This window comes from Phragmites australis, chromosome 10, assembly GCF_958298935.1.
Source record: "Phragmites australis chromosome 10, lpPhrAust1.1, whole genome shotgun sequence".
NCBI classification, from domain to species: Eukaryota; Viridiplantae; Streptophyta; class Magnoliopsida; order Poales; family Poaceae; genus Phragmites; species Phragmites australis.
In genome coordinates, this window is record NC_084930.1 from 33989357 (window position 1) to 34016997 (window position 27641).

The 27641-nt window shown below is 41.9% G+C and overlaps 2 protein-coding genes and 1 pseudogene across 4 annotated transcripts; 2 read left to right on the forward strand and 1 right to left on the reverse strand.

The window, feature by feature from the left end:
* Positions 1-11439: 11439 nt before the first annotated feature.
* Positions 11440-17391, reverse strand: LOC133930936 (uncharacterized). Of its 2 annotated transcripts, XM_062377718.1 has the most exons (13): positions 17017-17391; positions 16838-16935; positions 16435-16463; positions 15838-16078; positions 15663-15758; positions 15459-15574; positions 15296-15376; positions 14432-14555; positions 13645-13694; positions 13024-13114; positions 12220-12255; positions 12040-12140; positions 11440-11847 (listed from the first exon to the last, which is right to left on the reverse strand). In XM_062377718.1, the coding sequence occupies exons 1-13, from the start codon at positions 17304-17306 to the stop codon at positions 11731-11733; spliced, it is 1470 nt and encodes a 489-aa protein (XP_062233702.1). In that variant the 5' UTR covers positions 17307-17391; the 3' UTR covers positions 11440-11730. The 2 variants fall into 2 exon arrangements, with proteins under 2 accessions (XP_062233702.1, XP_062233703.1); XM_062377719.1 differs by lacking the exons at positions 11440-11847; positions 12040-12140; positions 12220-12255; positions 13024-13114 and adding an exon at positions 13336-13538.
* Positions 17392-18155: 764 nt separating this feature from the next.
* Positions 18156-19849, forward strand: LOC133930288 (putative pentatricopeptide repeat-containing protein At5g13230, mitochondrial; annotated as a pseudogene).
* A 2815-nt stretch (positions 19850-22664) lies between these two features.
* On the forward strand, positions 22665-26609 carry LOC133930937 (cytochrome P450 704C1-like). Of its 2 annotated transcripts, none has more exons than XM_062377721.1 (6): positions 22665-23091; positions 23413-23628; positions 24067-24351; positions 24775-25113; positions 25601-25801; positions 26246-26609. In XM_062377721.1, the coding sequence occupies exons 1-6, from the start codon at positions 22741-22743 to the stop codon at positions 26429-26431; spliced, it is 1578 nt and encodes a 525-aa protein (XP_062233705.1). In that variant the 5' UTR covers positions 22665-22740; the 3' UTR covers positions 26432-26609. The 2 variants fall into 2 exon arrangements, with proteins under 2 accessions (XP_062233705.1, XP_062233704.1); XM_062377720.1 differs by having other exon boundaries at positions 22666-23091; positions 24067-24357.
* The last annotated feature ends 1032 nt before the right edge of the window (positions 26610-27641 follow it).

The following is a 27641-nucleotide window of genomic DNA, read 5'->3' on the forward strand; positions in this document are numbered from 1 at the left end:
TTAACATGTAACAACCTCACCACCTCCGATGCTCCACATGGAGCTAACTAGGGCAAGCACAAATACCAACTAATTCCAAGCAACACTCAAGGTGAATCGCACTTTGATTATCATAAAAGAAAACACGTTTAACTTGCTTAATGCCCAAATCACCAAGAAAGACCAAGTAACCAAATAGCCTCCTTTACTGCCTCAGCCAAAGACATAAACTTAGCTTCTGTGATGGATAATGCAACCGTATGCTGTAAAGTTGCCCTCGAGCTAACACAAGACCCATAAAGCTAAAATACATAACCAGTGAGAGAGTGCATCTCATCAAGATCCCCATAAAAAACAGAATCAGAAAAACCAACAACCTGTCCTGGATTTGCTACCCTTTGATCAAACATCAAACCGTATTTTCTAAATGTGCTCCACCTAAAGTACATAACTCGGCAACCAACACTCACTAAATGAGCAACTTGCACATGTGAACATCATCATGTACAACAAACTATCGACTAAAAGCACACGAAAGCTATGAACTCAATAACTGCCCCTAGAAAAATGATCTGAAAGAATATGCTGCTAGTGGAGTACAACCAAATTCTATATAAGACCTCCCATAAAGAGCTAAGACAACCACAATGTACTGCCAATCGCAATACCAAACATTGACCTTAACTGTCACACCCATGTTTTTCCAAAAAAAAAATCCTCAAAAATCCCTCTCACTCTCCCATCCCCATGACCTGGGGCCGCTTGCCGCCGCATGCGCCGGGGCTATGTGCCACGCCGCCTGTCCCATCACCACTCATCGCAGCCAATCCTCACGGGCCCCGCCGCTTCCTCTTACCCTGAGCTCCGCCTCACGCCCCGTCCAGCCACCATGCACATGTTGTTGCCCCTATAAAGAGGAACAATGCCCTCTTTCCTGCTCTCCTCCACACCGCACAGCACCACCTCTCCTCTCCAATGCCTCCTCTCCCACTGCGCCACCACAGAAGCCGACCGCCACCTCCGCCTTCGGAGCGCCGCCACTGCCGGTGAGCATCATGCTTCTCTTCCTTCTCGAAAGCCAACCCAAGATCCCCTCAAACCCTAACACTATCACGTACCTTTGCCACACCGCCACAGCACACGCCATCATCGGCTCAGATTTGCCTCTGCTTCCATTGTTGCCAGTCGATCTAGATCTGTCGCTCCCTGAGCTAGATCCAACTGCCACCGCCTCCTTTTGCCAATCACCGGAGCCGACCGCCGCTCTCTGTCGTCGGCGCGCCACCATCTGCCGCCCCCATCACCTCTCTCCCTCTGCCTCTCCCTCTCGCTCTCTCTCTGCTCGATCCGCCCAAGTCGACCACCTCCCCCTCTCCCTTACCTCCCCCCCCCCTTGTTGACAGGTGGGCCCTCCCTTTAGCCAAGCTGAGCTGCCCTAACCGAGCCGAGTTCAGCCCTGAGTCGAGCCGCCCGAGCCGAACCACCATGAGCCGTTTCACCGGAGCATAGCCGAGGAATATTCTGAGGATATTCCTTTTCCTTTTTCTGATTTTCTCCCAACAAAACTTCTAAAGTTCGTTTTCCTTCGTCCTAGCTCTATTTTCGATGATTCTTCCACCGATATTCATCTAAATTCGAGATATACCCAATCATATCAATTTCTTAATTTTTTTAAATTAATTAGTTTTTAATATAATCATTTGATTGATTTTTTATGTGTGTGTTTTTGCCGTTTGTTGCGTTTGTTAGAGGAAGACGTGTTCAAGAAAGATCCAGAGGATCTGGAGTTTGAAGAAGGAGCAGGCAAGGACTTCAACGAAGGCAAGTCCTACACGTTGATCATGTTGATCCTATATTTTCAAACACAACCCATAGAGCCATCGTTTTAAATTATAGGGATATGCATGCTTAAGTTAATAACTGTAATTTTAAAAATATGCTAATGTAGTTATGACCTAGCTTGCTTATGCCATGCCTTGATATTATCATCTTTATTTCGTTGAAATCCTAGAAGGTTTTCAACATCAACTATAATGATTGTTTGGATGAATATTTGTTTAGTAGCATGCTTAGAATTGATTTGCTAAAATAAAGAACTAGGATAATTACATACGTTAATCATGTCTTTTTAAATAGTGTGAAGTGTAGTGTGCTTGGTTTGTGTGTAAGATATGTTCATGTAAACTCTAGTGTGTTTTTAACGGGGGTGAGTAAGGTACCCCACAAAGGTGGAAATAACCTTAGTGCAAGGTTCGTCTTTGTGTTGTTCTTGCTGGGAGACACTTGCCTCGGTCGTATAAGGACCGGTTCACTGTGACATCCTACCTAGTATTAAATCGTACAACCACATGACCTGAATGCGCAGGACTTGATCCAATCCCTTCAATTTAGTTCGGTACCCACTCGGAGGCCGGTAGTGTCAACGGGGACCAGGAGAAGACTTGGGCAGCACGTAACACAAGGTCCGGTTGGTGATATTGTTAAGGCTATGTCAGAATTTTGGGATTGCTAAGTGGTCATTCCCGTGAATATCCTAAGACCCCTGATATCTTAGTATCCCGTGGGTGGATATTGTAACTATGTTGTGAGGACGTTGCGTCTCGTTATGACAGTTCTACCAATCACTAAGGTTGGAGTTTGTGCATATCTTGTGGGTAAAATATACAACCTCTGCAGAGTATTAAACCTATTCGGATAGTCGTGTCCTCGATCAAGGACATGCTATTGTTCGGTCACAATGATTTAGCTTTTCAGTGTGTATCTCCTTGGCGTGTGAGTGGCAGTGTGCCCGTGTTTTCAAAAAGTGTTGGCTATATGCCTGGAATATCCTGAACTGTGTGTCCACTAGCAAAAAGAAGTGTGAGAACTAACAGGATGGAAGTATCTCCCCCAGGGCCAACAACCCCATAAGCTCAACTTATTTGTTCCTTCAAAAATGTTTTAAGATAGTCTTTGCAAATTGAACCATGCATCAAAAATTAGCTTTCTGCAAAACTTAAAGACTCTACAGCTTTATCCTTGATATACCTTTAGGCATCTAATGTCTCCCCTTGAGGTAGAACTTGCTGAGTACCTTATGAACTCACTTTTGCTATATATAGATTCAGATGATCCAGTGGTCGATTTCGACGAAGGTGAAGATGAAGAGTATGAAGGTTTGGTTTTGTCTGCATTCAAGTTGCCTGTAGGGCTTGTGTCGCTTTTGCGTTATCTCCGTTGTGCTGTGATGCTTTGTTTAAATATGCCTACGAGCCTTTATTGTAATGAACTATGTGTTGTACCCTAATATAGTACTTTAGTCGATGTATGCCTGTGATATCTATTTCTGTTAGAAAGATGTGTGTACCAGTTACTGATCCAGGGACTGATATGAGTTGCACAAGGTAACCCGAAGGAGGGGTCCGACATTAACTCAAACATAACAGTCCCTGCAGAGAACATACTCTACTTTGCACTCAAATTCCTCCATCTCAGACTTAAATAGGAGCACAACCTTCACTTTTCAAGGCCTAATTCAGAATGGTCCCAATGAGACTGCAATCAAGATGTTATCAAACAAACCATCTAAAACAACCTCAAGATGAACAAATTCATAAGGGCTTTTTTTGAATGTGACTGCCACCTTTGAGCCAGCATGTAGACAACAAATTCATAAAGGCTCAAAGGTGGCAGTCACATTCAATGTAGACAAATGGTATGTACAAATAGAACCAGAACTTCAACATGTCTCATAGCTTTTGAAACAGAAGCACTATCCCAAAATCACACCAATAGTAGAAAGCAACAAAGAATTCATCAAATGTTGCATTTCCACCTCAGACTGCCAAAGTTGCCAAAGAAGAATCCCAAAAGGTATCCAAAGACCTTGCAACAACAAACCTCACATATTCCTTGCACAAGAATTTCCAACACTTGTACAATTTCTTCATAAGCCATAATCACTATCATCAACAATACTATACTCAAATTGTCTTAAATATGACACTACAAGATTATAACACGTACCATAACTCTATGCAAATCTTCTGAAGCAAACCCTTTGTCAGGAGAATAACAAAAGCACCAACCACAGATATAACATAAAGGGTTTTGTCTCAAATTTCATCACATATGACCGAGAGATAGTAAACAAATTATCCATACTTGGCCGAGATACTTTTCAGAATGTGCATGTAGACCAAATTCACCATCAAACTGCCATCCACAAAATGACTTGTACAAAGTGAGAGTATCAAATTTATCTCAAATAAGGAACATAAACTTCATCACAAATTAGTCACACAAATTGTCTACCTCTACTACAATATAAACCAATTCTTGCCATAAGCACCAATTGTCATGAAACTTGCTCACTTTCAAACTTGACATCTTGAGGCAAAACAACAACTAACAAGTGCCTTTAATATAACATGGCTCTGATACCACTTGTGGGCGCAGAGGGGTAGCAAAAGTGACAAAAATCGGTGAGCTAATGTGTCACAAGCATTTCACCGAATAACTTGTGAGCATAAACAAGAACAAAGCCCTAAGCTTCAAAGTATCACAAGCTACCGAATGAATCAATAAGCATACACTTGCAATAATTAATTCACTAGAGCATCAATCCACGTGATCCTAACATAAACATATCAAAGAACACATGTATACCTCATATGCCTACCATTCATACAAGTAACAACTCAACATATGGACCAATAGCAAATAAGATGGTGACTTAATCAACATATATGACAAGAGTAACACCAAATCAAAAGTAGACACGAAGATTTACGTGGCGGGGAAAAACCACGGGTGGCGGCGAGCAAACAATCCACTATAAAGATGAAAAATAAGAGGTGGGAGCCAATAAGAGAGAGGAGGCTCCAAATCCCCAACAAATTTCACTATTGCATGATTAGATTTGATGGATCTAACACTCTCCTCTTCTCTCCCAACCCTAGCTCTCTCTCAACAATGAACTCTCTCCTTTTACAAATGATCTCGCACTCGTCACAAAGAATACCCATTCGGGTTATATATTGATATCGTTGGTTTCAGCGGTCTGACCATTAGGCTCCTGGTCTGACCGTCAGAGGTTAATCGCATCTACACCCCCGCGGTTTGATCACCATAAATCACCGGTCTGACCGCCACAAACTTTCCAACCTGATCTGAAAGTAGAAAAGGGAAAAGAGGAGCTGCACAATATCACACACACCACAATACCGCTTGCAAACAAACATGAACATTCCAAAGCCTCTTTCTCCCTCCTCCCTGGGGGAGGAGATGCTTGATAGGGGCGTGTTTGGATCCTTTATTGTCGCTTGTTTTGACTGGGAAAGTGATTAGATGTTTGATTCGTTTACTAGCTGCTCTTTTCAGCTTTAATTTTTCTTTGATAGCCCGAGAGCTAAATTGGCTCTCCATAAAAAACAAGGCTAGCCTCGCTAGCAAGGCGAGGCGAGCAAATAACTTGCCTTCAACGAGCCAGTGCCCTCGCTCTCTTCTCTGCCCTAGCCGAAAGCCTAGCCCGAACTGTGCAAAGGTTGTAACTGCCATGCAATAACTGGCTTGCAGGGAGCTAGAGTAGAGCTAGGCAAGGCCAAGCAATCCTGCATTGCAACTCATCACAAGTCAGCATGAAGCTAGCTCACAGGCCACCCATGCATGACACATGGGGCAACGGCTGCGTGCCTAGTTTTGGAGTAGTCAAAAGGTTGCTGCAGCCATTGTGGAGATCGCCATTGCCATCAGCAATGGCACATACATGCATAGCATGCAGCTGCTCTTGGTGCTCTCTGCATCTCATCTCCTGTTCTTGTTTGGTTTTAGTTTCATTTTGGTAATCTGAAGTTCTGTTCAAGCATTGGAGAGAGCGAGATTGTGCATGGGAGGGGACCAGCAGCAACAGTAGGGAAGAATACCTACCTTCTCCCGGTCTGAAGGCAATTCTTTGGAAGGTTGCAGGTTTCAAGCTTCCCTACTGTTGCTTCGATCAATTGTTTTGGAACTCTGAACTTCCTCACATGATTGAGCCTCCCAAGTTAAAAATGAGTATAGATGGTTAGTTTTGTTTTAAGCAAAATAAAATTTTTGATTATATTTTTAAAGCATGTCTGGTAAGCCCTAGGGTTCCTGATTTGTGAGGAAAATGCTCTGAAACTAGTCCCTGTAATACTGAAGCACAATAATAGTACAGTGGCCGCAAACAAGGAATGCTGCTGTCCTGCAACTGTTGTACGCAGGGCAACAGGGGTCCTTTTTTGTGCAAGATCACAGGTCAAATCAATCAGCAACAAAGTTTTTTCTCCTTCCTGTGCACACAAAACCATGGCAAATCATGAATAGTTATTGGCATGTATATAATATACATATTTGAATTTTGATTTTCTCTTTTCTTCCTTGTCTCTTTTCATTTTTCTTCTTTTTCTTTTCTGTGCATGAGACTAATGGCCGGCTTACAGCTCAGTCTACAATGGATACGGCAGGCGCAGGTGTCAGCAGGTGAATATAGAGCAGCGTATCCTCTGCTTTTTGCTTCGTATTATTAGTGGTATGTGGTATTGTGTATGTATGTGTGAAGTGGCTAGGACCATGCATTGCAATTTGCATGCATGGGGATGGATTGATCGAACCCATCATAGAATCCGTGATGGGTATCTATAGTTTTACTTCCTCTCTCTCGTCCCCTAATAACAAGACATGATGGAAGAAACGTATAGATACCCTCAAAAAGGAGAGAGAGAGATTGATTTTGCCACGTGGCTGTTGCATACACGGATTAAAATTTTTGACGAAATTTAGGTGAAATTTAGGGATTTTTTAGAGGAGAACAAAATATCGAATTTCGAAATTTTCTTTCAATGACATGTGGGACCTACAGAGCAGAAAACAAAAATAACCAAAATTTCAGCAAAAAATTTATGAATTTGGATGTTTTTGCCGGTGAATGAAAATAATGTAAAACGAAATTGAAATCAATGGTTGCATATATGCCCATTCATAAAGTCCAAACATTGAGAAAAATACAAGAGCATGTGTATTACACACTCAACTCAATGAACATGAACCCATCCTTCTTGAGTAGGTTTTATTATGATTTCTGTGTGATCTAAAATTTTGCAACATCTTACCCATAACTAATAAGCAAGCAAGCCGCTCTACGAAGAGAATGAGCCACACCATGGACCACACCTTGATGCACTAGCCCAGCTACCCACAACGCAAAGTTGCAAACCCACCCCTCGTATCAGCAAAAGCAAAAGTAGGCCCTGCATCGCACCATGCTCGTAGAGAAAAGTGTCGAGAGTTGTTATATCTTGTATGCAGAGGGGTGAGTTTGTAAAATGGTAGAGGTCAGTGGGCTTATAATTGCTGGTACAGGCCATGTGAGCTTGAAGGCAGAGGGTGCATGATGATGGCACCCAGAGAACTGGGGAAGATGAGAAAAAAAAGTTTGTTACTCATACTCCATGGTGAGGAGAAGAGATAAGACCAACAGGCAACAATGCGGAATACTGTTGCATCTATCTAGGGCTACAAGTGCTAATTGCTTTTTAGAGAGTGTATTTTTTAAAACCAAGTGCAACACACAGATGAACGCACATACTTACACTAGTACGCATACGTATTCATACAACACTTACTAAAGACTGGAGATATAGAACTTGTAGATTAACGAAGTCAGCACAAATGCCTTATTGTTGATGAATACGTCGTCTATTATTGAAAGAAACTTCTGTCGCAATAAGACACATAAGAAACAAATTTAAGGTTTGATTTTGGTTGGTAGGGGTAGGTTCTAGAGAGTGTCTTATTAAAACATGTGAAAAGGTTTGTACATTTGTTGCATATGAGCATATATAACTCCGTTTACTTCACACAAAACGAACATATATGACTCCATGCTCCCAGAGCAACCTTTTCGAGATCTGTCAGGATTAGCAAGATGTTCTGGTAACAGTTCCAAATGCATCAGATTTTGTTTCTTTCCCTTTTAGGGGAAATTTCTGTCAAGTATAGTACAAGAAAGCCAGTATCCGCTTCCAGTCCCTATTGCAAATACCGAGCCATAGGAATTTGCAAAAAAATCATAGGAAACAATTAAGCGCTGGCAAATTGAAAAAAAGCTCTCTCTCTCTCTCTCTTTCCTGCTCGGCTCCTACAAAACACTTCACTGCCAATCGCGCGCTCTCTCTCTCTAGCATTTCTGAGCTCATCTATCTAGACTGTTGCATGCATGGCCATCGAGTAGTGCCTTCAGCATGTGCTAGCTTCTTGTGATGTAGGAGCAGTAAAGTAATTGTACTGGGACAGTAGCTAGGGTGTGGCACACTAGCTAGAGGGGTGTGGACAGCAGGGTCACTCACTTGCATGGCCCCGAAGAGGGAGGGATCCTCAGAAGGTTTCTTTCAATTTCACCTCAATGGCTGCGACGAATTGAAGGAGAAACGAAACGAAGCGAAGCGAGCGATGTGACGTGGATCCAATGGGCATCCATCGCTGCCTTCAAAATCGAAGCATTTTTCTTTGCGCTTTGTGCGGCACCTCTCGATCCATCATGCAACAACAGGCTTCATGTGACATTGAGCTTGCTTGTGCGTGTTTGTCTGTGCGAGTAGTGCTGGCACCAACTACTACCAACCAAGCACCGTCTGGTTTGTGTTATTGATGATTAGATACAGAGGGGCTGTTTGGTTCAAACTAAAATTTGGTCATATTTAAATTAAAGTTATATTAAAATTTGATTATGTTAAGTAGTGTTTGATTTGAGACTAAGTTAAAATTTTGGCCAGTGAAAAATTGGGACAGCCATTTTAGATGTCAAAATCTTGTCTAGTTTTGCTATAGAAAAAAATTAACTAGGTGTGACCACATTTTGGTGTTTAACCAAATGGAAACAAAATTTTATAGACGTGACTAAATTTTAACTTAACTTCTTGGAGGCAAGAATCAAACATCCCCTGAATTCTCGATCGGTGTCTGATCTGGGTGACATTTGAAATATATACTGCATTGTGGTCCATTTTGTTCGCTGAGAATCATCATTCAAGCGGTTTTATGCTCTAGCATATTTCGTTTGCGGTTGAAGTAATCAGCAAGGCCGGCAATGGTAGTGGGAGAACGTGATATGATCTGACCGGCACAATCTCCTGACACTAATGTTTCCAACAACTCCCATGAGCAAGCAAAGCATGGACACACCATGTACAAATCTCAGCTCTGATTGGCGCTGAGCCTGAATCCCACTTCACCAACCAGGCCGGCATGTAGATGTAGTAGATCAATGCAGATTGTCAGAAGAACATTCCGACTTTCCGAGCCAAATCAACAGGATCAGATCGCCGTCCACAGATAAATTCACCGCAGCCCAGCTGTCTGTCTGTCTGATCATCTTGCCCAAATGTCGGAGAGTGAGGATAGATAATAGGAAGAGAGGTCAATTTCTTTTACAGTGTTAAGGATTGAAATTGGTATATTATGAAGAATTTTAGCGCTGGAAAATTTTTTTCAACTGTCAACAGTAATTGCGACCAGTGTGCAATACCTCTGACTAGTGTATAGTACTCCGACTAGGTAAACAGTATCCGACAGGTAAACAGTAACAGTAGCCAGATGAACAGTACCGACGGCCGGGAAAAATACTCTGACCAGTAAACAGTACCATGTCCAGATAAACAGCCCCCAGCTGGTGAACAGTACCACGACCACGACCACGACCAGGTAATACAGGCGAATGTTCGGATAAAAAGTTAGTCGAATCGAAGAAGGCCGAACTACTGTAAAGAATAATAAGGTAGATATATGGGAATTTATGTGATTGAATAGGAAAGATATATTAGTTATAGAAAGTTTGGATTCATGTGTTATAGTCGAATCATATCCATAAGTCTTGTTGTTTGAATTAGTAGTCTTAATTTTGTAGGGCTAGTACCTGCCGTCCTTTAAATATGAGAGGATCATGGCTGATTGAAACATACAACAATATATCAAATACCAACACACATCTATTATTTTTCTACCTAGCTCATGTAGCCATGTTCCTCCTCCTTCATTTTTCTGCTACTCATTCTTGATCTCGACGACCAAGGACAAGCCGCCGGCCGATCATGCGCCGACGGGGTCCCTCTCGGGTGCGATTTGCTAATAAAGATCCGTCATTGTAGTGTCAGACTGGGTTTCCTAGGTGCTGCTCGCCAGGTTAATTATCTTTTGTCGGTTTGCTCATAAATCAGTCACTCGTTACCACGAAAGCACAATAGTTATCCTCGTAGCTACACGCACTGTGCGTGGTGCTACGAATTGCACACGAGGTACTCTTGTATTGACGCGAGGATCCATATTTTTTACCAACATACAGCAACTATGCAAATCTCACCTAAACGAGAATCCTAAGCCATGGTTGCATTCATGATCGATTTATCGACGGTCGCTTCCTGAATCCTGATTTGTTGCACATGACGATTTGTTCTTGAATGTTGACGCCTTGCATGTCAACCTGCTATCACTCTCCTAACTAACTCGGGTGACCTACTTAAAGACACTGCTCCCTGCTTGCCTCCATCACCGACAGGCCGGTGGACGGCCGGGATCTCGCTGCGCGTGCGACCTCAGCCGTCAGATTCTTCAAGGCTTGGCGGCCCGGTGGTGCGCGATCAGCGGTGGGCGTTCTTGTCCGCTGCAAGGCTTGGCGGGAGACAGGATCAGGATGGGGACGCGCGCAACGGTGGAGGACCAGCGGCGGCGGCGCCTGCCGGCCTGTCCTTCCGCCTGTGCTACTCGTGGTCGTGGGCCAGCCGAACGCGACGGGAGGCGGGTGTGGACGTCTATCGAGATTCTAGCAGTTGCCTCCGCGGCCGCAAGATGAATGGAGGATGAGCCAGGACGCTGTCTGCATCTGAAGCCTGCAGGAGCACGGAAACATCCTTGCCTTAGCTAATTCTACATGAGCCTGCAGAACTAGCTAAGTCTTTTATAAGTTGTAATGCAAATATAAATATTAAATACGGTAATATTGAGTATAAATTTAAGATATAAGGATATGGATATGTCGTAAAAGTATAACCAAACAAATATGTTGAGAGTGATATCATAATTTGATTCCAGATGAGATAAAAAAAGATAGAATTATCTGTTAATTTTTTATTTATTTTTATTGGTAAAATGCACCTCATATCCGTAACTGGTAACCAGACTAAAGAATAATGATAAATGACAAAAATAAGTAAATTATTTAAATTTTAAAGATTTTATTAAATAAGAGGAGAGTAGAGAAATATATGACGTGAAAACAAACGGCTGTTTTTGCATAGTAGGGATTAAGGCCGTTCCTACCAAAGTTAGTATTTCCCACAAGTACGGTGTATTGGCTGCATTAAGTATCTGAAGAACGGTTTGGTGGAGGGAGCGTCATATCAGTCATCAGAAACGCAGTGCAAGTTAGTTGCATGCCATTCAGCCATTCACAGTGGTAAGAGAAAGGACACAGTAAAACATCACTTTGGCGTTGTTTTAGTTATAAGCCTTGTTTTTTTTACAGCATGAGGCCACCTTTAATTCGCCCTCGGTTCAACCAACTCATTAGCTATATTGGAGGCTTCTGAGCAACATTTACATTGTTACAGACCGCTTCCAGTGATATACCTTCTGCTTTGCATTGTACCCAATGTGGACGCATGAATGGGCGTGTGACCACTAGTAAGCCATAATGCCGAGGAAATGATGTACAAATCAAACTAGGGCTGTCTGCTCAGCAGACAGTGCACATCATTGTCAACTCGAACCGAATTGCTGGTTCCATTTCTCCAGCTCGTCCCATTTGCTCTTCTGCAAGCTTGGCCTAATCACAGTCATTGCGTTCTTGAAATCGTCGTATTTCAAAGGTCGCAACTGCAAAGAGGTAAAGAAAAGGGGCGTGACTTGCTGTGGTACCAACATTCCCACTTTTTACTGCACAATAGCTAAGGATTACATTATCTGTGAAGATAACTAAAAGTCTGTTAAAGCTGCAACTTAAACCAGGAATAAACACAAAATGAATATATCTAAAGTTCAAATTGTTTAAAAGCATCGAAGAAATACCTGATTTGCTTTTATTGTAAGAATATTCTGTGGACCAAGCTCTCTTATTGGCATCATTGCAGCTTCTTCGCACAGTGCTCTCAGGTCACTTCCAGAGTATCCTATGAGCACATTATTTCAGTACAAAGGATTACGTAGGACATCTTTTCAAAATGACCGTATACCAGAAAATAAAATCACCTTCAGTCTCTACAGCAAGCCTTTCAAAATCATGACCTGCAAAGGATTCAGTTCTAGATTATTATGTTGTCATTAATGTGAGATGTAGTACATACAGAATAGCCACAGTGTACAAAATAATGCAACAAAAACTCAAAGGTTCCAACAACTCGTCTGTCTACAACGTCACCTTTCAATCACTGCTCCCTACGCAACTCATGCACATTAGACAGAGAAAACAACTCGTGTAGACGTTATTCACGAACCAAACAAGAAGTTGGCATTCAAGGAGGAAAAAGGAAAACGGGTATTATGGTACGAGATGAACACACAGAGATAAGGGCTGATCGCCCTCTAATCTTCGGGCTTCTTCTCCCATCGAGAAGAGACTCTGATCATAGACAAGTTTGGTCGGCAAAGTCCTTTACAAGATTGATTGTTGATTCATTCCTTGGCTAGACCTCATTGCTTGCCTTTATAGTACCAGACATACAAATATACCAAACTGATTCTAATACTTCTAGCTAACCGACTTGGACTCCTAAAGATAACCTTCGTAATACTAATAGACCTACCAAATACTAACCGGCAGGGGTGCATGGTTTCCATAACAACAGGAGCCTCTGCAAAATTGGAAAATCAGCTGTGTGCCTAAGTATGTCTTCAGTGATCCATTTTGTAAACTATATTTAAACACACTTATGTACAAAGACTCTAAATGGTTAATGAACTTCTGTGACAAAAATGAATAAACAGTTCTGCCACAAAAGATTATTTGCAGCAAAAGATATATAGCATAGAGAAGCCCTAAAGGTAGTTACTTACTGGATAATTTGAATGCTTGTCCTTTGAGCTGATTTTTCAGAAGTAACCTCCGTACATTGTAATCGGGTAGTGGGACATATATTCTTTTTACCTGGTTATAAGATTAAAAAAATAACATTAAAATATAGATAAATTAAGCCAGTACAGTTAAGTATTAATATAAAAATCAGTACAGAAAAGTGTTCAAGTAGTTCCAACTTCCACTTCCCAAATCATTCTCTGACTGTGACCGATACAGAACATAGCAATGACAATATTGTCAATTTGTCATAGATGAATTATGTGTCACTACCAAAATAAAAAACTTAGTACTCAATCCTCACTCCTCAAGGTAGATTTCTTATTTGAATGTATATACATAATTTCTTTCCAATAAAAACAGACCATTTTACAGTAGCCTTCGTTTTTTTTAAAAGGAAAAAGTTGGCAGACACAACAAGTCGCTTTAGTTTCTAGTAAAACTAGTGTTTTTCAGTCTCGGCTCCAGACGAATTCCCTCTGGTTCCCATCATACCCTGAGGCAAAAAGTGTCTCAGAGAACAGGTGCCAAATTTCATGCAGCACCAACTCTGAGCTCTACAAAAGCAAGACACTCAATACATATGGCGATATCAATCTTACAAGTCTTCGAAGAACAGCATCATCCAACTCTTGTGGTTTATTTGTAGCCCCTACACAAATGAATTGCCATCAACAAAATATAGAAAATTAGTATTAGAAACAAAATTAGTATGTAGATAATTCCTTGGCAAGTAGGATCAATGAACACAGTGCACATAACTAATCTTGATATGTTTTCACTGGAATCTATTGCTATCTATACCTGATAAGATGAAGACCATATAATTGTGGTAACATAAAAGAAAATTGTTATTTTCCTGCCTTTACTTTAAATGTACCAATGTGAGAAAATGTGGAACGTAAAAAGCTGACAAGGTAAACAGTATAATATGCATTATACTGACTTAATAATGGCATCTCATTAACATGCTCTATATGCTGGAAACCGGTTCAGAAATGTCAGAGCTACCACCCCCAAGAAGCACAATTCTGGCAAGTCTAACCCAAGGCCGCTTAAGTCATAAAAACTTTATACCAAGTCTCAAAATTGAGGGTCATTTACTTGCAACTTATATGTGATTGTATACAATTAGGGGCAAGATAATAGACTAAATCCATAGTGTTGGATATCAAATCCAAAGCAGCTGTAGTGAAGCAAGCATCAGGCGTTGCCTGCCCAAAAGTAGTAGTCCTTATCATTGAGATGTTTCGGCATGGGGATTCAGGTTTATTTGCCGCAACTTACAGTTGTACATACAATAGATGTATAATAAATACTTTCACTAGAACCAAACACAACACAAAAGTAACCATAATTAGTCAAGTAGAAAAAGATGACTTTGCTAACCTATAACAATTATTAAATCATCTGGGTTCGAAGACACCCCATCAAACTGGATAAGGAATTCTGATTTCAATCGCCTGCTAGCGTCGTTCTCGTTAGCTAACCTTGTTGACATGACGCTATCAATCTGTATAATAGAAATTAGTCACCATAAAAAAAGAAGCCTCATACTCCACTCTTACAAGAAAACAATTAAATTAAAATCAGCTAAAAATTCACTTTACTATCATATACCAACTAAGTTAGCAGGAATGCAGATAATATCTTTCTGGTCATCCAAACTTCTAGCATCAGAAATATTTTAGAAAAGGAATCTCTCAAAATCAAATATTTACTTTTTGGTGAAATTAAAAGTTACAATGCCATAAGGCAAAGTTCAAATAAATTTCCGGAGGAGGCAATATGCCAATATCCCATGGGTCCATAGCACAAACACCAAGTTTAAAAAAAAAGGAGGACTACGAAAAGAAGGCCATGGGGTTCTTGGTAAAAAACATCGGTGCAGAAGCCTAAGGGCAGAATGCAAAGTTTGATAAATTATACTATTTTGTGCAAAGTTTATGGGAAACAAGTCAACATGGAAATTGTGTCTTTTCCATGTATAATAATTGCATGGTTCAAGTGGACCAAAGTTTCCAGAATAATATTTTCTTTATTTTTTTAAAAAAAAATGTCCAGCAATTGTCATTCTAACAAATTCATACGGACATGCTTTCAAGTCACGCTGATGGCTTCCGTTACTGAGAACAATTCCTTGAAAATATGGAGGCAAAGCCAACATTAAACAGAATAGTATTACATACTTTCAGAAAAATTGTCTTGAGAAACTAACTAAAAATGATTACTATCCGGGTCTGTAACAAGTACCTCATCCATAAAAATAACAGATGGTTGCCGATCAATAGCAACCATAAAAAGTGTCCGGACAAGCTTTTCAGCCTCGCCTACCTGTTTTGCCAATGAAAATGAGTTGTTTTAGACTGTGCCAAATATTGATCAGATTGCAAAAAAAGGAGGGATAATCACATACCCACTTCGATGTCAATGAAGAAGCCGAAACATTAAAAAATGTTGCTTCTGATTCTGATGCAACAGCTTTGGCGAGCATTGTTTTTCCATTCCCAGGTGGGCCAAAGAGAAGCAACCCTAGAAGATGATATGAAATTAACATTAGGTCGTCCTATTATTAGAACAAGTGTCGGAAAGAGAACAATTCCAGAATGCAGGAGCTTACCCCTAGCAGGTCTCCGAAGGCCAGTGAACAAATCCCTTCGTTTAGTAGGCAAAATAACCATTTCCATAAGTGCTTGCTTTGCCTTGTCAAGACCAGCTACAAGTCAAAAGGCAGATCAAGGATACTGTATAGAGTGTTGTGCTGGAGTATAAAAAACAAATTCTTAGCTGCATACCAACATCATCCCATTTTACAGCAGGACTTCTATCCACAATGGTTGTATTTATCATGTCGACAAGCTTGTCATCATAGCTTCCAGCAGCTCTTTGAACAGGTTTGGAACCTCCACTGATATTCTTCTGAGGTGCAGATGCTTGGCCACCTCTGTTAAAGGTCGGGCTATTCCGCAAAGTAGACTTTTGGATGCTAGTGGGTGCTGGTTTTGCAGTCCTAATTACAGGATTGCTTGTAACAGCCTACCAAAATGATGTTTCATCATTTGTCGGAACGTCTTATGATTGAAAATTGGGGAAGATTGTAAGAAATACATATCCCCAGCGAGCATACTTGGCTGGCTAAACTACTAGAGCAGTGTACTATTTTACAACAGACCAGTGAAACACTGTTGGTCGGGAAGGAACAAAACATAGGCCACAGTTGTTACATATTCACTAAAAAAACCTAGGTATAGAACAGTGCTTAAAAGTATCAATGAGAGTTGTAAACAACCAAAATGAAGACACTAAAATTCAAGGCGACTAAGCAGTTAACCAAAAGTCCAAAACAAAATAACATAGCCACGCATACAGCTACAAGTCTGAAAAATCTATACCTTCTTCGGCTCCACTGCAGCAGCAGCTCCTGCAAAACCACACACAAGATAACACAAAGTTAAGTCCCAAGGAACAACAGTGAACAAGGCAAGCAGGAAAAATTTGTGCACCTGACACAAAAAAAACAAAAACAAAAAACAAAGACTATAAACCTCAAACTTCCTTGTATCACCCCCATAAGACGAACAAAAGCAGTAGAAAAACTGAAAGCAATTCGCTAGTCGGGTATATAAACTATGAAAGTTGAACTAAATACTAATCTCTATGTTCACACAGATAACACAATGAAACAATTGAGCCTATAAGTGGCAGGAATCATCACAGGCGTGAAGTGCACATAGCCAATCGCATTTCACTAACATTGCAGTGGCACATCATAACGTATCAAAATTGAGTGGATACCTTCACCGCTCCTCTGGCCGAGCACTCTGAGCCGCTCTTCGACCTGTGCCTGCCACTTGGCGATCTTCTCCTGATACACCCTGACCTGCCCCCTCTCGCTGCAAGCACGAGAGGCACTCGCCAATCAGCAAACCAGAAGCCCTAGCCGCGATCGGGAAGTGAAAGGGAACCAGACGCACCTGGACGGGACGGCGTCGGGGACGCGCGCGGCCTTGGCCTCGAGCATGACGCGCTGCGCGTTGCGGTAGTGCGCGGCGGCTTCATCGGGGAGCCCCCACTCCTCGGCACGCACGGCCTTGTCGATCTCCTCCTTGGCGAGCTCGAAGTAGCCCCTGAGCTTCACCGCCACGCGCTCCCCCACAACCGCCGCCGGCGACGGCGACGGCGCGTCCATGGGCGCCCCCGCCCCGCCTCCCGACGAGGAGAGCAGCGAGGAGAACGTGTCCGCGAGGCCGCGCAGGAAGCTCATGCGCTGACGAGCATCGGGGTTCGAGACGGGAATTTTTGGGGGAATTTTTTTGTGGGCGGTTTGATCGAGTTGCGGGGAGGTTTGCGTGGGGTGTGGGGTTGTTGGGGAGAGAAAGTCAAGTCCCCCCGCCCTGGGGCAACTCGATTGGGCTGGGTTCCTATACTGGGCTGAGCCCATACTGAATTATTTGGGCTTTACAGGCCTAGGTTGTCTTTCTGCCTGTTGCGCAATCTAGTCAGTCTGCAGAATCCGTATAAACTATTTTCTATCAGATTATATATCATAAGATTTTGTAATACAATTTAGCTTACGAATTATAAAAATCAGTTTTTAGAATACGATTATTTTATTTTTGCTTTTGCTTTTAAATTAGAATCCATACTTAGAATGAAAAACAAATATTACCTTAATCTGATTCAAGCCTTCTGCATCAAAGAGTTTTCATAGAGAGCTCAGGACCACTGGTCGAACCGTGTTCCGAATGCTAGTCTCTTGGATGATCATATGAAGTATGATACCATCATCTACATAATAGAATTTTTGTTTAACTATTTTGATAGTGTTTTGAATTTTAAGAGTATTAAAATATAGTATTTTTTATTTTAAACGTGTTGTCTTTTCAATAGACCATAAGAGTCTAGGTTTGTAATTTTTTTAAATAGACCCATATAATTACAATCTTTTCTCTACTATTTAAAAAATAGTTCTCGTCACCCCTCCATAGCTCTGACAGGTGTTCCGTCTGCTCCAGCTTCGCACGTCGCGCTCACTTCCCCGGTTCCTCCCCGATCTCCGTAACCATCCCACGTCGCGCCTCCTCCCGCTCCCCCACCGTCTCGCGTTGCGACGATGGCAGCCGTAACGCGCGACAGTCCCCCTTCTTCCACGACCTCGCTTCCCCGATCCCGTCCCATCGTGGCGTCTCCCGCTTCGCCTCGGACGCGTCCCCCGTCGCCACCCCCGCCCATATTCACCCTCGACGACCGCGTCACCGCAACCGACTTCTCCCCTGACCCCACAGCCTCCAACCTCCTCCCCGTCGCGTCCTCCCTTCCCCTCCCCCCGCGCCACCGCCAGCCACTCGCCGTCATGGGATCGGTCCCGCGGCAAGGCGACGTTATCTGTGTTGGGATCCCCCATGGATGGTGTCGTGGAGCCGGTCAGGAAGGAATACATGATATCTTGCCATCAATAATCGGTCGCCACCGCCTCCTCCTCCTCCGCACCTTTGCCCGCCCCAATCGTCCGCCCAGCTGCGGTGTGGCCACCAACGCGGTGTTGCATTGGCTAGACTACAAGCTCGCCTCGCTTGTGCTCCCCAAGCTCGACTCCCCTACGCGTGCGCAAGGCTGCTGCAGCGCTGCATCGTGGGCGGCGACGCCCGCGCCGGCCGTGCTGTGCACGCGCACGTAGGCGTTGCGCGTCTGGACACCTTCTGCGTCAACGTCCTGCTGAACCTGTACGCGAAGCTCGGCCCCCAGGCCTGCGCGCGCAGGTTCCGCTCAGGCATTCCGTCGAGGAGGCCGTGGACCTGTTCCGGAGGCTGCGGAGGGAGGGGCACGAGGTGAACCAGTTCGTACTCACCACGATCCTTAAGCTGGTGGTCTCCATGGATGTACCGGGCCTTCCCTGCGGCGTGCACGTACGCTTGATTGATGCCTACTCTCTGTGTGGGGTTATCGGCGATGCGAGGCGTGTGTTTGCTGGGATCGTCGATAAGGATGCTGTCACTTGGACATCGATGATTTCTTGCTATTCTGAAAATGACTGTTTGGAGGACACGTTTAATGCTTTCTCCAAGATGAGGATGGTATGTTCCAAGCCTAATCCTTTTGCGCTTACTAGTGTGCTCAAGGCCGCAGTTTGCTTGTCATCAGCTGTGCTAGGCAAGGGGCATCCATGGCTACGCAGTGAAAACACTTTATGATACTGAGCCTCATGCAGGTGGGGCGCCTTTGCTCGACATGTATGCCAAATGTGGAGACATTGAGGATGCCCGCATTGTTTTCGAGATGATTCCCCATGATGATGTAATACTTCGGAGCTAGCTTTATCATCTCCCGGTATGCTCAGAGCTATCAGAATGAACAGGCATTTCTGATGTTGCTAAGAAGGATGCGGTCTTCTGTGGTGCCTAATGGATTTAGTATGTCTGGTGTTCTGCAAGCTTGTGCTAATATCGCCTTCTTGGATCTAGGCAAGCAGATCCATAACCTTGCTATAAAGTTAGGCCATGAGCCTGAGTTGTTTCTTGGAAATGCACTAATGGATCTCTATGCCAAGTGCATAAACATGGAAAGTTCACTTGAAATTATCGTTGGCTACTGCCAGTCTGGTTTTGGACAAGAAGCTTTGAGTGTGTTCCAAAAGATACGTGCTGTGCGTATGCTTTCAACTCAAGTTACATACCCAGCGTGCTCCGGGCTTGTGCGAGCACAGCATCCATCAAACATGTTGTCCAGATTCACAGTTTGGTTGAGAAATCCACATTCAAAAATGACACTATTGTCAGCAATTCACTGATTGATACATATGCTAAGTGAGGATGTATGACGTTTTGGTCTGTTGGACATGATCATGGTCTCCTGCATGTAACTTTGAAAATTCTTTTTATATGAATATGTTAGGAAAAAGATACATACAATAATTATTGCACTAAATATTTTGCTGAACAAACATGATTGTATCATTTCCACAACCAATTTAGCCTTTACTTATCTCTAGTCAAAGCTAGAGAAGTTTGACTACATGTTCTCATTGCAATGATAAACTAAGCCTAAGTCGGCTTGCATTGTATATATCCCAGGATTTAATACAGGTTGGGGTGTTCTTAATACTTGTTTGGCTAACTAGATAATATATGTGGCTTTTTTTTGGTCATGCAGTTTGGAATTGACAAATGAATTTAATCATGTTGTCCCCCGTGGTTTATCCTCGCTCCTGGCGAGGAGTCAATAATATTATCGTGTATAAATTTTTAGTTCTCGTTGCAATGCACGGATATTCAGCTAGTGATTTAAAAAATGTAAAAATAAAGAATTTCTGCGCTGGTGATCGGGTTGTTGGGGAAAGTCAAGTGCAACTCGATTGAGCTGAGTGCATGGGCCGAAACTGTAATTTATTGGGCCGAAAAGAAATTGGGCTGGATGGTCAAAAACTCTGGTTATTATTCGGTTTCCTTTTGGGTTAGATCGTAGTTTGGTCAAAGTTTCAGAGTTCAAGATACATATGCCATGACTGCATCCATTTTTCACCAAAAGGAAACAACCATGGATTGTTTGACGCGAAGCACAGATAAACCGAACGACGACGTCATTGCCGACGTTCTTGTCAAGTTGTCACTCCATGCTCGCCAACTGATCGATTATTTTATTCATTTCGATCTCGCTATCCTCCCTGATCTCTGTCTGCTAGCAGGATCAGCAAGGCGACTTTTATCTTGCTCACTGCTTGATCCAACATCTGTTTTTGCTAGCTAGGCTTTAAGCCGTCAGAGCTACAGTGTCCTACTTTCACGTGCTACAGTATCTAAATAGTGTTGCAGATTTTGGATGTCTGACTATGAGCTCGAAAGAAGAGGGAAATTAATGGAAAATAAGTTATAGAGTAACTGTTAGAGATGAAAAAAATAGAGAGTACTGTAATAGAATTAGAGGATACTGTAATAGTGTTATAGAGGACGATTTTTTAAATATATGCTATAGATAGCCTAAAAAAAAGACCTAACAGTTTATCTATTATATTATTATTTGAGTGTTAAATGGAACTGCTATGTTCGCTTTTAAGATCACGAATTTACTATGTTAATTAGAAAAAAGAAAAGAATCTAAAGCACCGATTGTTACGAACATATAACGATTAAAAATAACTAAATTCAGGATTAAAAACTATAAAAAAATTAGCAGTTCAATTTCTATACGGTTGCAAAGTATGATTTCATCTTGCACAAGAAGGAACATAATTCGTCTCCATCATATTGGTCTTCCAACCTATCCTCAAACATCAGAGATTTGCTGTAGCCGACATATATGAGCGTAATTGGGCTGGATAGGCCAAAGTCTGCAGCGTTTCTTTAGCTGGACGACCCTAGGTTAATCTGTGTGCCTCTAGTGCGACGCGGGAATTCCACAGATTTTTTGTGGGGGTTGTACCGTTTTATGTGAAATTCCTGAGTTTTAAACAAGACTTTAGTGCTTTTTATATGAAATAAGTATAACTTTTTATCTTTGTGCTAACAGTACATTAAGAATATATATAATTATTTTATAAATATGAGCACGTACTTAATCTGAGACTCGAACATGTTTCACCGTAGGAATCCTAACCAGCTGAGCATAGGCCTTAGTTCTTATGGTTCAATTTATTTATTATCTATGAAGCTGATAAGGTCTTTCGTGCACATATTTCATCATCGCTTTCTAAAAGCATTCTCTGAAGTACTATCGACGACAATTCTGCACATACTATTTTCATGAGACAAAAATGTACTACCTTTATAGATTGTAATAACTAATTGACAAAATTTCAAAGGTTGACTGACACCATGGAGACATCTTAGATCGAAGGATAATCCATTTGGATAGTAGGGGGGATGTTCAGAGCGATCTCAGGACAATCAGTCACTCTGCGAAAAGGATAGGAATATAGGTTCAGAAAAGGGAAAACGAAGGGCACATCGGTGACGAAGATACCTTGGATTGTTCCGCATGTCAGTGGCGCAGTACAGATAAATCTAATAACTGCAAGGTCACTGCTGATGTTCTTAGATAAGATCAAGAATAGCTACTAAAAAGAGTAAATAATCGTCTAACAATTTTTTTACGAAATAGATAGCATTTTTCTATTTTATTCTAATCTTTTTTCTAACCATAGGATTAGCCAGTGGACATTTCATGACACACTTCTTGATTTGACACTTTTTTGTCAGATAGGCTTTACCCCGAAGGAAGACAGAAAATTTTCGTTGAAACAGAAGCTTAGCATTCAAGTTTGCTGCATAGTGTGATTTGTTCTTGCACAAGATGGAATGTAATTCTTCTCCATCATATTGATCTTCCAACCTATTGTTCTTTCTCCTGAAATATCAGTGTAAAGCCAAACATATATAGAAGTATGCAATTGGAAAACTTGGTTACTAAGAAACCTTCACAAGTCAAAGCGATGACCATTAAACCTTACAAAACTCAGAATTTGCAAATAAACTATAGTTACACTTTTGACCAGCATTCATTAGAGCCAATGGAGAGTCTGAACACGGGATACACAGTGTGCAACGTCACAAGACTGTCCTGAAATCCAAAATAGAGTACACAAGCTACACTGACACAGGACCAATAGAAAACCACACGACACTTTTTATAACTAAAGCACGGGGTCAAGGGCCAAAGCAAATAGATGGTAATCTTGCTCTGAGTAAGCTGCGGCAACAGCTCCAATGGCTTCCCAGCTATCCTCCCTCGCTGCATCCGCAGGCCTGTGCTTGCTTTCAGTTCTTGCCATAGCCTTGCTGGCGGTGACCCTCTACATCCTGGGTGTTGTTGCATCCTTCGCCGTCTTCTGCATCAAAGAGTTTGCACTGAGAGCCGAGGACCGGCCACCGCTCATCGGGACCATGTTCCGGATGCTCAAGAACTACGACAGGATGTTCGATGAACATGTGGAGTATGCCCTCGCCCATCGCACCAGCAGGATGGTCTTTCCTGATCCTGGGCACAGTGAGCTCTGGACCTCTGATCCAGCCGTCATTGAGCATGTCCTCAAGACTAGCTTCCGTAAATACAGTAAGGTACTTTTCCATGCTGATCATGGTTGTCCCTCCTTTCTGCTAATAGATTACTTCAGTCTCTGTTATGTAAATCCTGAAAGATTTATAAGCAAAGTTATAGAGTGTTTTCATGAAAGTAATATGAAGCAAAGTATGAATGGATATTACTGATGCGCTTAGCTAACAGTGAACCGATTATAAGCAAAGTATAAGTAGAAACACGAAGTGAGGCTATGTCCAAGTTAGTCAGATTACTTGTATTAGTATTTATCCTTATAAACAAGGGTGTAAAAAAAATTGAGCTTATCCATGATTTTGACGGTGTCGGAACCTAATTCGCAGGGGGACTTCAACATTCAAATCATGAAGGATCTCTTTGGAGATGGAATTTTTGCAACAGATGGGGACAAGTGGCGGCACCAGAGGAAGTTAGCAAGCCACGAGTTTTCGACCAAAGTGCTTCGTGACTTCAGCAGTGGTGTGTTCAGAAAAAATGCTGCAAAACTGGCAGAGAAAATCTCATCTGCAGCAGCCAACAGAATTACCATAGACATGCAGGTACTCCTATAACTATGAATATGATCAATACAAAAGATGGTAGTAGTGATAAAGATCACAACTGTTGCTGCAGTCTATTCTTATTTAGTTTAGCAAGGCGACTTACATAACATAAGGCGCAAAATTATACATCTAAACCCGAATTCAAGCTAGCTGTTCTTTGCTGAAAAGTGAAGCAAACATGTAAACACTGATGAATTGCGAGATCTCTACAACTCAGTTTTCTGAACAAGCAAACAAACATAATGGGATTACTTGAAACAGAGTTCAAAGTTTTAGGAACTAAGCATGTTCCAAAAGTTGAGTACCTTGAACAAGCTCAATCACAAAGTTCTGATAGTAACCTGGTAGTTCCCCTTATTTCTACCCTTTTGATTATAAGTTCACCTAGTTTTTACCACTTCGATTACATATTAACTGTAATGGGATTTTCCTCAGGAACTTTTGATGAAAACAACTATGGATTCAATCTTCAAAGTGGGATTTGGTCTTGAGCTCAACACACTATCTGGATCAGATGAATCTGGCATTCAATTTAGCGAGGCCTTCGACGAGGCAAACTATCTTGTTTACCACCGATATGTTGATATATTCTGGCAATTGAAAAGGTTTCTTAATATTGGATCAGAAGCCAAACTGAAGAGGAGTATTCAGACTATTGACAACTTTGTAATGCAGTTGATCCATCAAAAGAGAGAGCAAATGAAGAATAGACGTGACTATGTAAGGGTAAGGCTAAGAAACTCTATCTGTATTATAGTTTGTTACTGTATGGATAGGGATACTGCCTTTCTCGAGGTGCTCATGTTTTTGGAGTAACAACTAACTTGATACACAATGTTAAATTGGTAACGATATAGGATTTACTGGTATCAAGCAATTTCAAATTCACATCCTAGCATAAATTAGTCAACACTTGTTATAGTATAAATACCAGATGTTATCAAATTTTCTAATGGTTCAGATTTTGAAATAACAGTGTACGACGGTGAAAATTATTGGCGTTGTGGGGGTTTTCAAGCTGTATTATCACGACAACCACAAATCTGGAATAAGTTCTGAATGTAGTCATGTAGACGTAGTACATTTTCTCATGGTTAACAACCTGCTTTACTTCAAATTCTATCTCCTTTATGACACATGCAGAAATCCGAAGAGGATATACTATCAAGATTCATACTGGCAAGCGAGAAGGACCCTGAAACGATGAATGACCGTTACCTGCGTGACATAGTCCTTAACTTCCTAATCGCCGGGAAAGACACCACAGCAAATGCCCTCTCCTGGTTCTTCTACATGCTGTGCAAGAACCCCATAGTGCAGGATAAGGTTGCACTTGAAATAAACGAGTCTCTTGAGGGGGACAAGGAAGATAACAACATCAAAAACTTCACTTCAAGACTGAATGAAGGTGCTATTGACAAAATGCAGTATCTTCACGCTGCGATCTCTGAGACACTCCGTCTGTATCCTGCTGTTCCAGTGGTATGAATAACTTCAAAGCCTATTCCTGTACAGAGTAGAGGCCAATTAAAATAACAATGTACACATATTGGCTTAATCTGGATTTGGCATTGAGCACCTACTCACACAGTTCCTTATCATAACCATGCAATTTTAGATATTAGCTTAAATAATGATGGCACTGAAGAACTAGATTCATTTGTAGCTTTAACAAACTCAGTATGGTAACCTACATGATAATAATGGACCAGTGGGTCTATACTTAACAACAAGAAACTTGGTTACTCTTGAAAGTCAACAGGGAGGGTTAAATGGTTGTAGGAATCAATTGCAAAAAATTGCAGACCAAGAAAAATTTCTGACAGAAATTAATTGCTCAACGTAATGCTAAGTCAATATTACATTCTTTAAAGATAGATTCAATATCACATTTCCAAGATTTTTGCAACAAAATACTATCACGAGAATGGCATTGCCTTGGTAAAAATTTTCTGTGGCATCCATGCAGGATGGTAAGATGGCAGATGAAGATGATACCCTGCCTAATGGCTATAGAGTGATTAAAGGAGATGGAGTGAATTACATGATTTATGCCATGGGAAGGATGACATACCTCTGGGGTGAGGATGCCGAAGAATTCAGGCCTGAAAGATGGATTGTAAATGGAGTCTTCCAGCAAGAAAGCCCTTACAAGTTTGTATCTTTCAATGTAAGTATAACAGGGGACACATCTCTCCACTTGTTTAAAGGGCCTATATTTTTACTACAAACATGTCTTACTCCAACTAAACTAGGTCCATGCCAAGCACAGCCCAGATCATAGCTGAGAATTAGAAAGAGAAAAAAAAACATAAAACAGTAACAGCTAGTGTTATTCAGTTCTTGCATTCTGTTGCTTAAGCAGAAAAAAGAAGCATACAACATTGCATTCCAACTGAAGTAGGAAAATACCAAGTTACCTCATTGTCAGTAGTGATAAATCGCCACTTCAAATACAGAATGAGTAATGCAACTAACATCAAGTTGCTATAAATACCACCAACAGGAAAATGACATGTTTTCATCAGTTCTCAAGTTAGTAAGACAACCAAAGATAATTTCATTAGTTTTTAGACAACCATTTGCATTTAACCGGTCTTCCTTCCATGATCAGGCGGGCCCCCGTATCTGCTTAGGGAAGGATTTTGCATACAGGCAGATGAAGATCGTGGCTGCTACCCTGATTCATTTGTTCAGGTTCAAACTCGCAGACGAATCAAAGAATCCTACATACAGACCAATGTTCACCCTCCACATCGATAAAGGCCTTCATTTGTATGCATACCCACGTTCAGTATGAACTGGCAAGCAAGCTGTTGTATCCTTTGTTACTGTAGTGGATGTATCTACACATTCCGCAACTATTCTTTAGTAAAAACTTATGCTGGGTACTTGTAAAGGACAATGAAGCTGCATGAGACAATTGGCTGGGTATACTTTCTATCGCATAACACTTAATACTAAGAACACTAGGACTATTCAGACATGGCAGACCTTCTCTTGTCTACGCGAGAACATGATAATAGCTCGTTAGTAAGACCTCTAGGTGTGAGACTACCAATCAGGACTCGAACCCTGGTTCTTGCAAAAAAAAAAGGCCTCTCGCTATGTGTTCCTCGTGGTCGTGACACGATTGCTCGGCGATAGTGTGCGGGTTGTAGTCGACTTTCGAAGCCTTTTCTCGACCTTAATGCAATGACTTCGGGATGTCTCTCCCTTGGTCGAGTTTTTCTCGTCTACGCATCTAGCAAACTATCGAGAACCAATAGACAAACACTTTGAATCAGGTGAAGACAACAAATGCATGATACCAGTGAGGATCAGATTAGAGCCGAATTCGCGAAGACGAGAAGGTGCCTACCGTTGAGAGCACCGGGAATAAAGACGAGGATTTATGTTTTTTTATGGGGGTTGGGGGCGCATTTTGGTGGGTTTTGTCTCAAGCAAGCGCTCTAATATCGACACGTGTACTTCATCTTGCGATCTTGACCGTCAAAAAGTCTCTCCTGCTCCCGATCTCTTGGACCATATTGTCACTTACACCGACATCTCCTTCGCTTGACTTTGTCATATGTCGTCTTCATCCTTCGTTCTCTCCATGATTTGCTTGAACTCCACGTGTACCGCTAGAATCATCCTTGACTCCGCCCGTCCTCCTTAATCGTCTAGCACCAAGCATCCGCTTGGCCCCGATCATCCTACCATTGGCTGTCAAGTTGCATCCATCACCTGCACAACATGAGTCAAGCAAATACATATCTCAAAATTCTAAGGATATCTCTAGTTAGCCCATAACACAAATTCTCAGTTCAGAACTCATTCTGCAGAAAACGTGAGCACCAGATGTTCCAACGTGTTCACTCACTGAGCACCGGAACATCCGGTGAGTGTGTTACCATTCAGCGCACTGAAAGATGCTCTCTGCAAAAATTGGTCCAGTGTAAAACTTCGATGCTCACTTTCCTGTCACCGGACCATCCGACGCCTTCATCTCCGCCAGACTCTCCTTT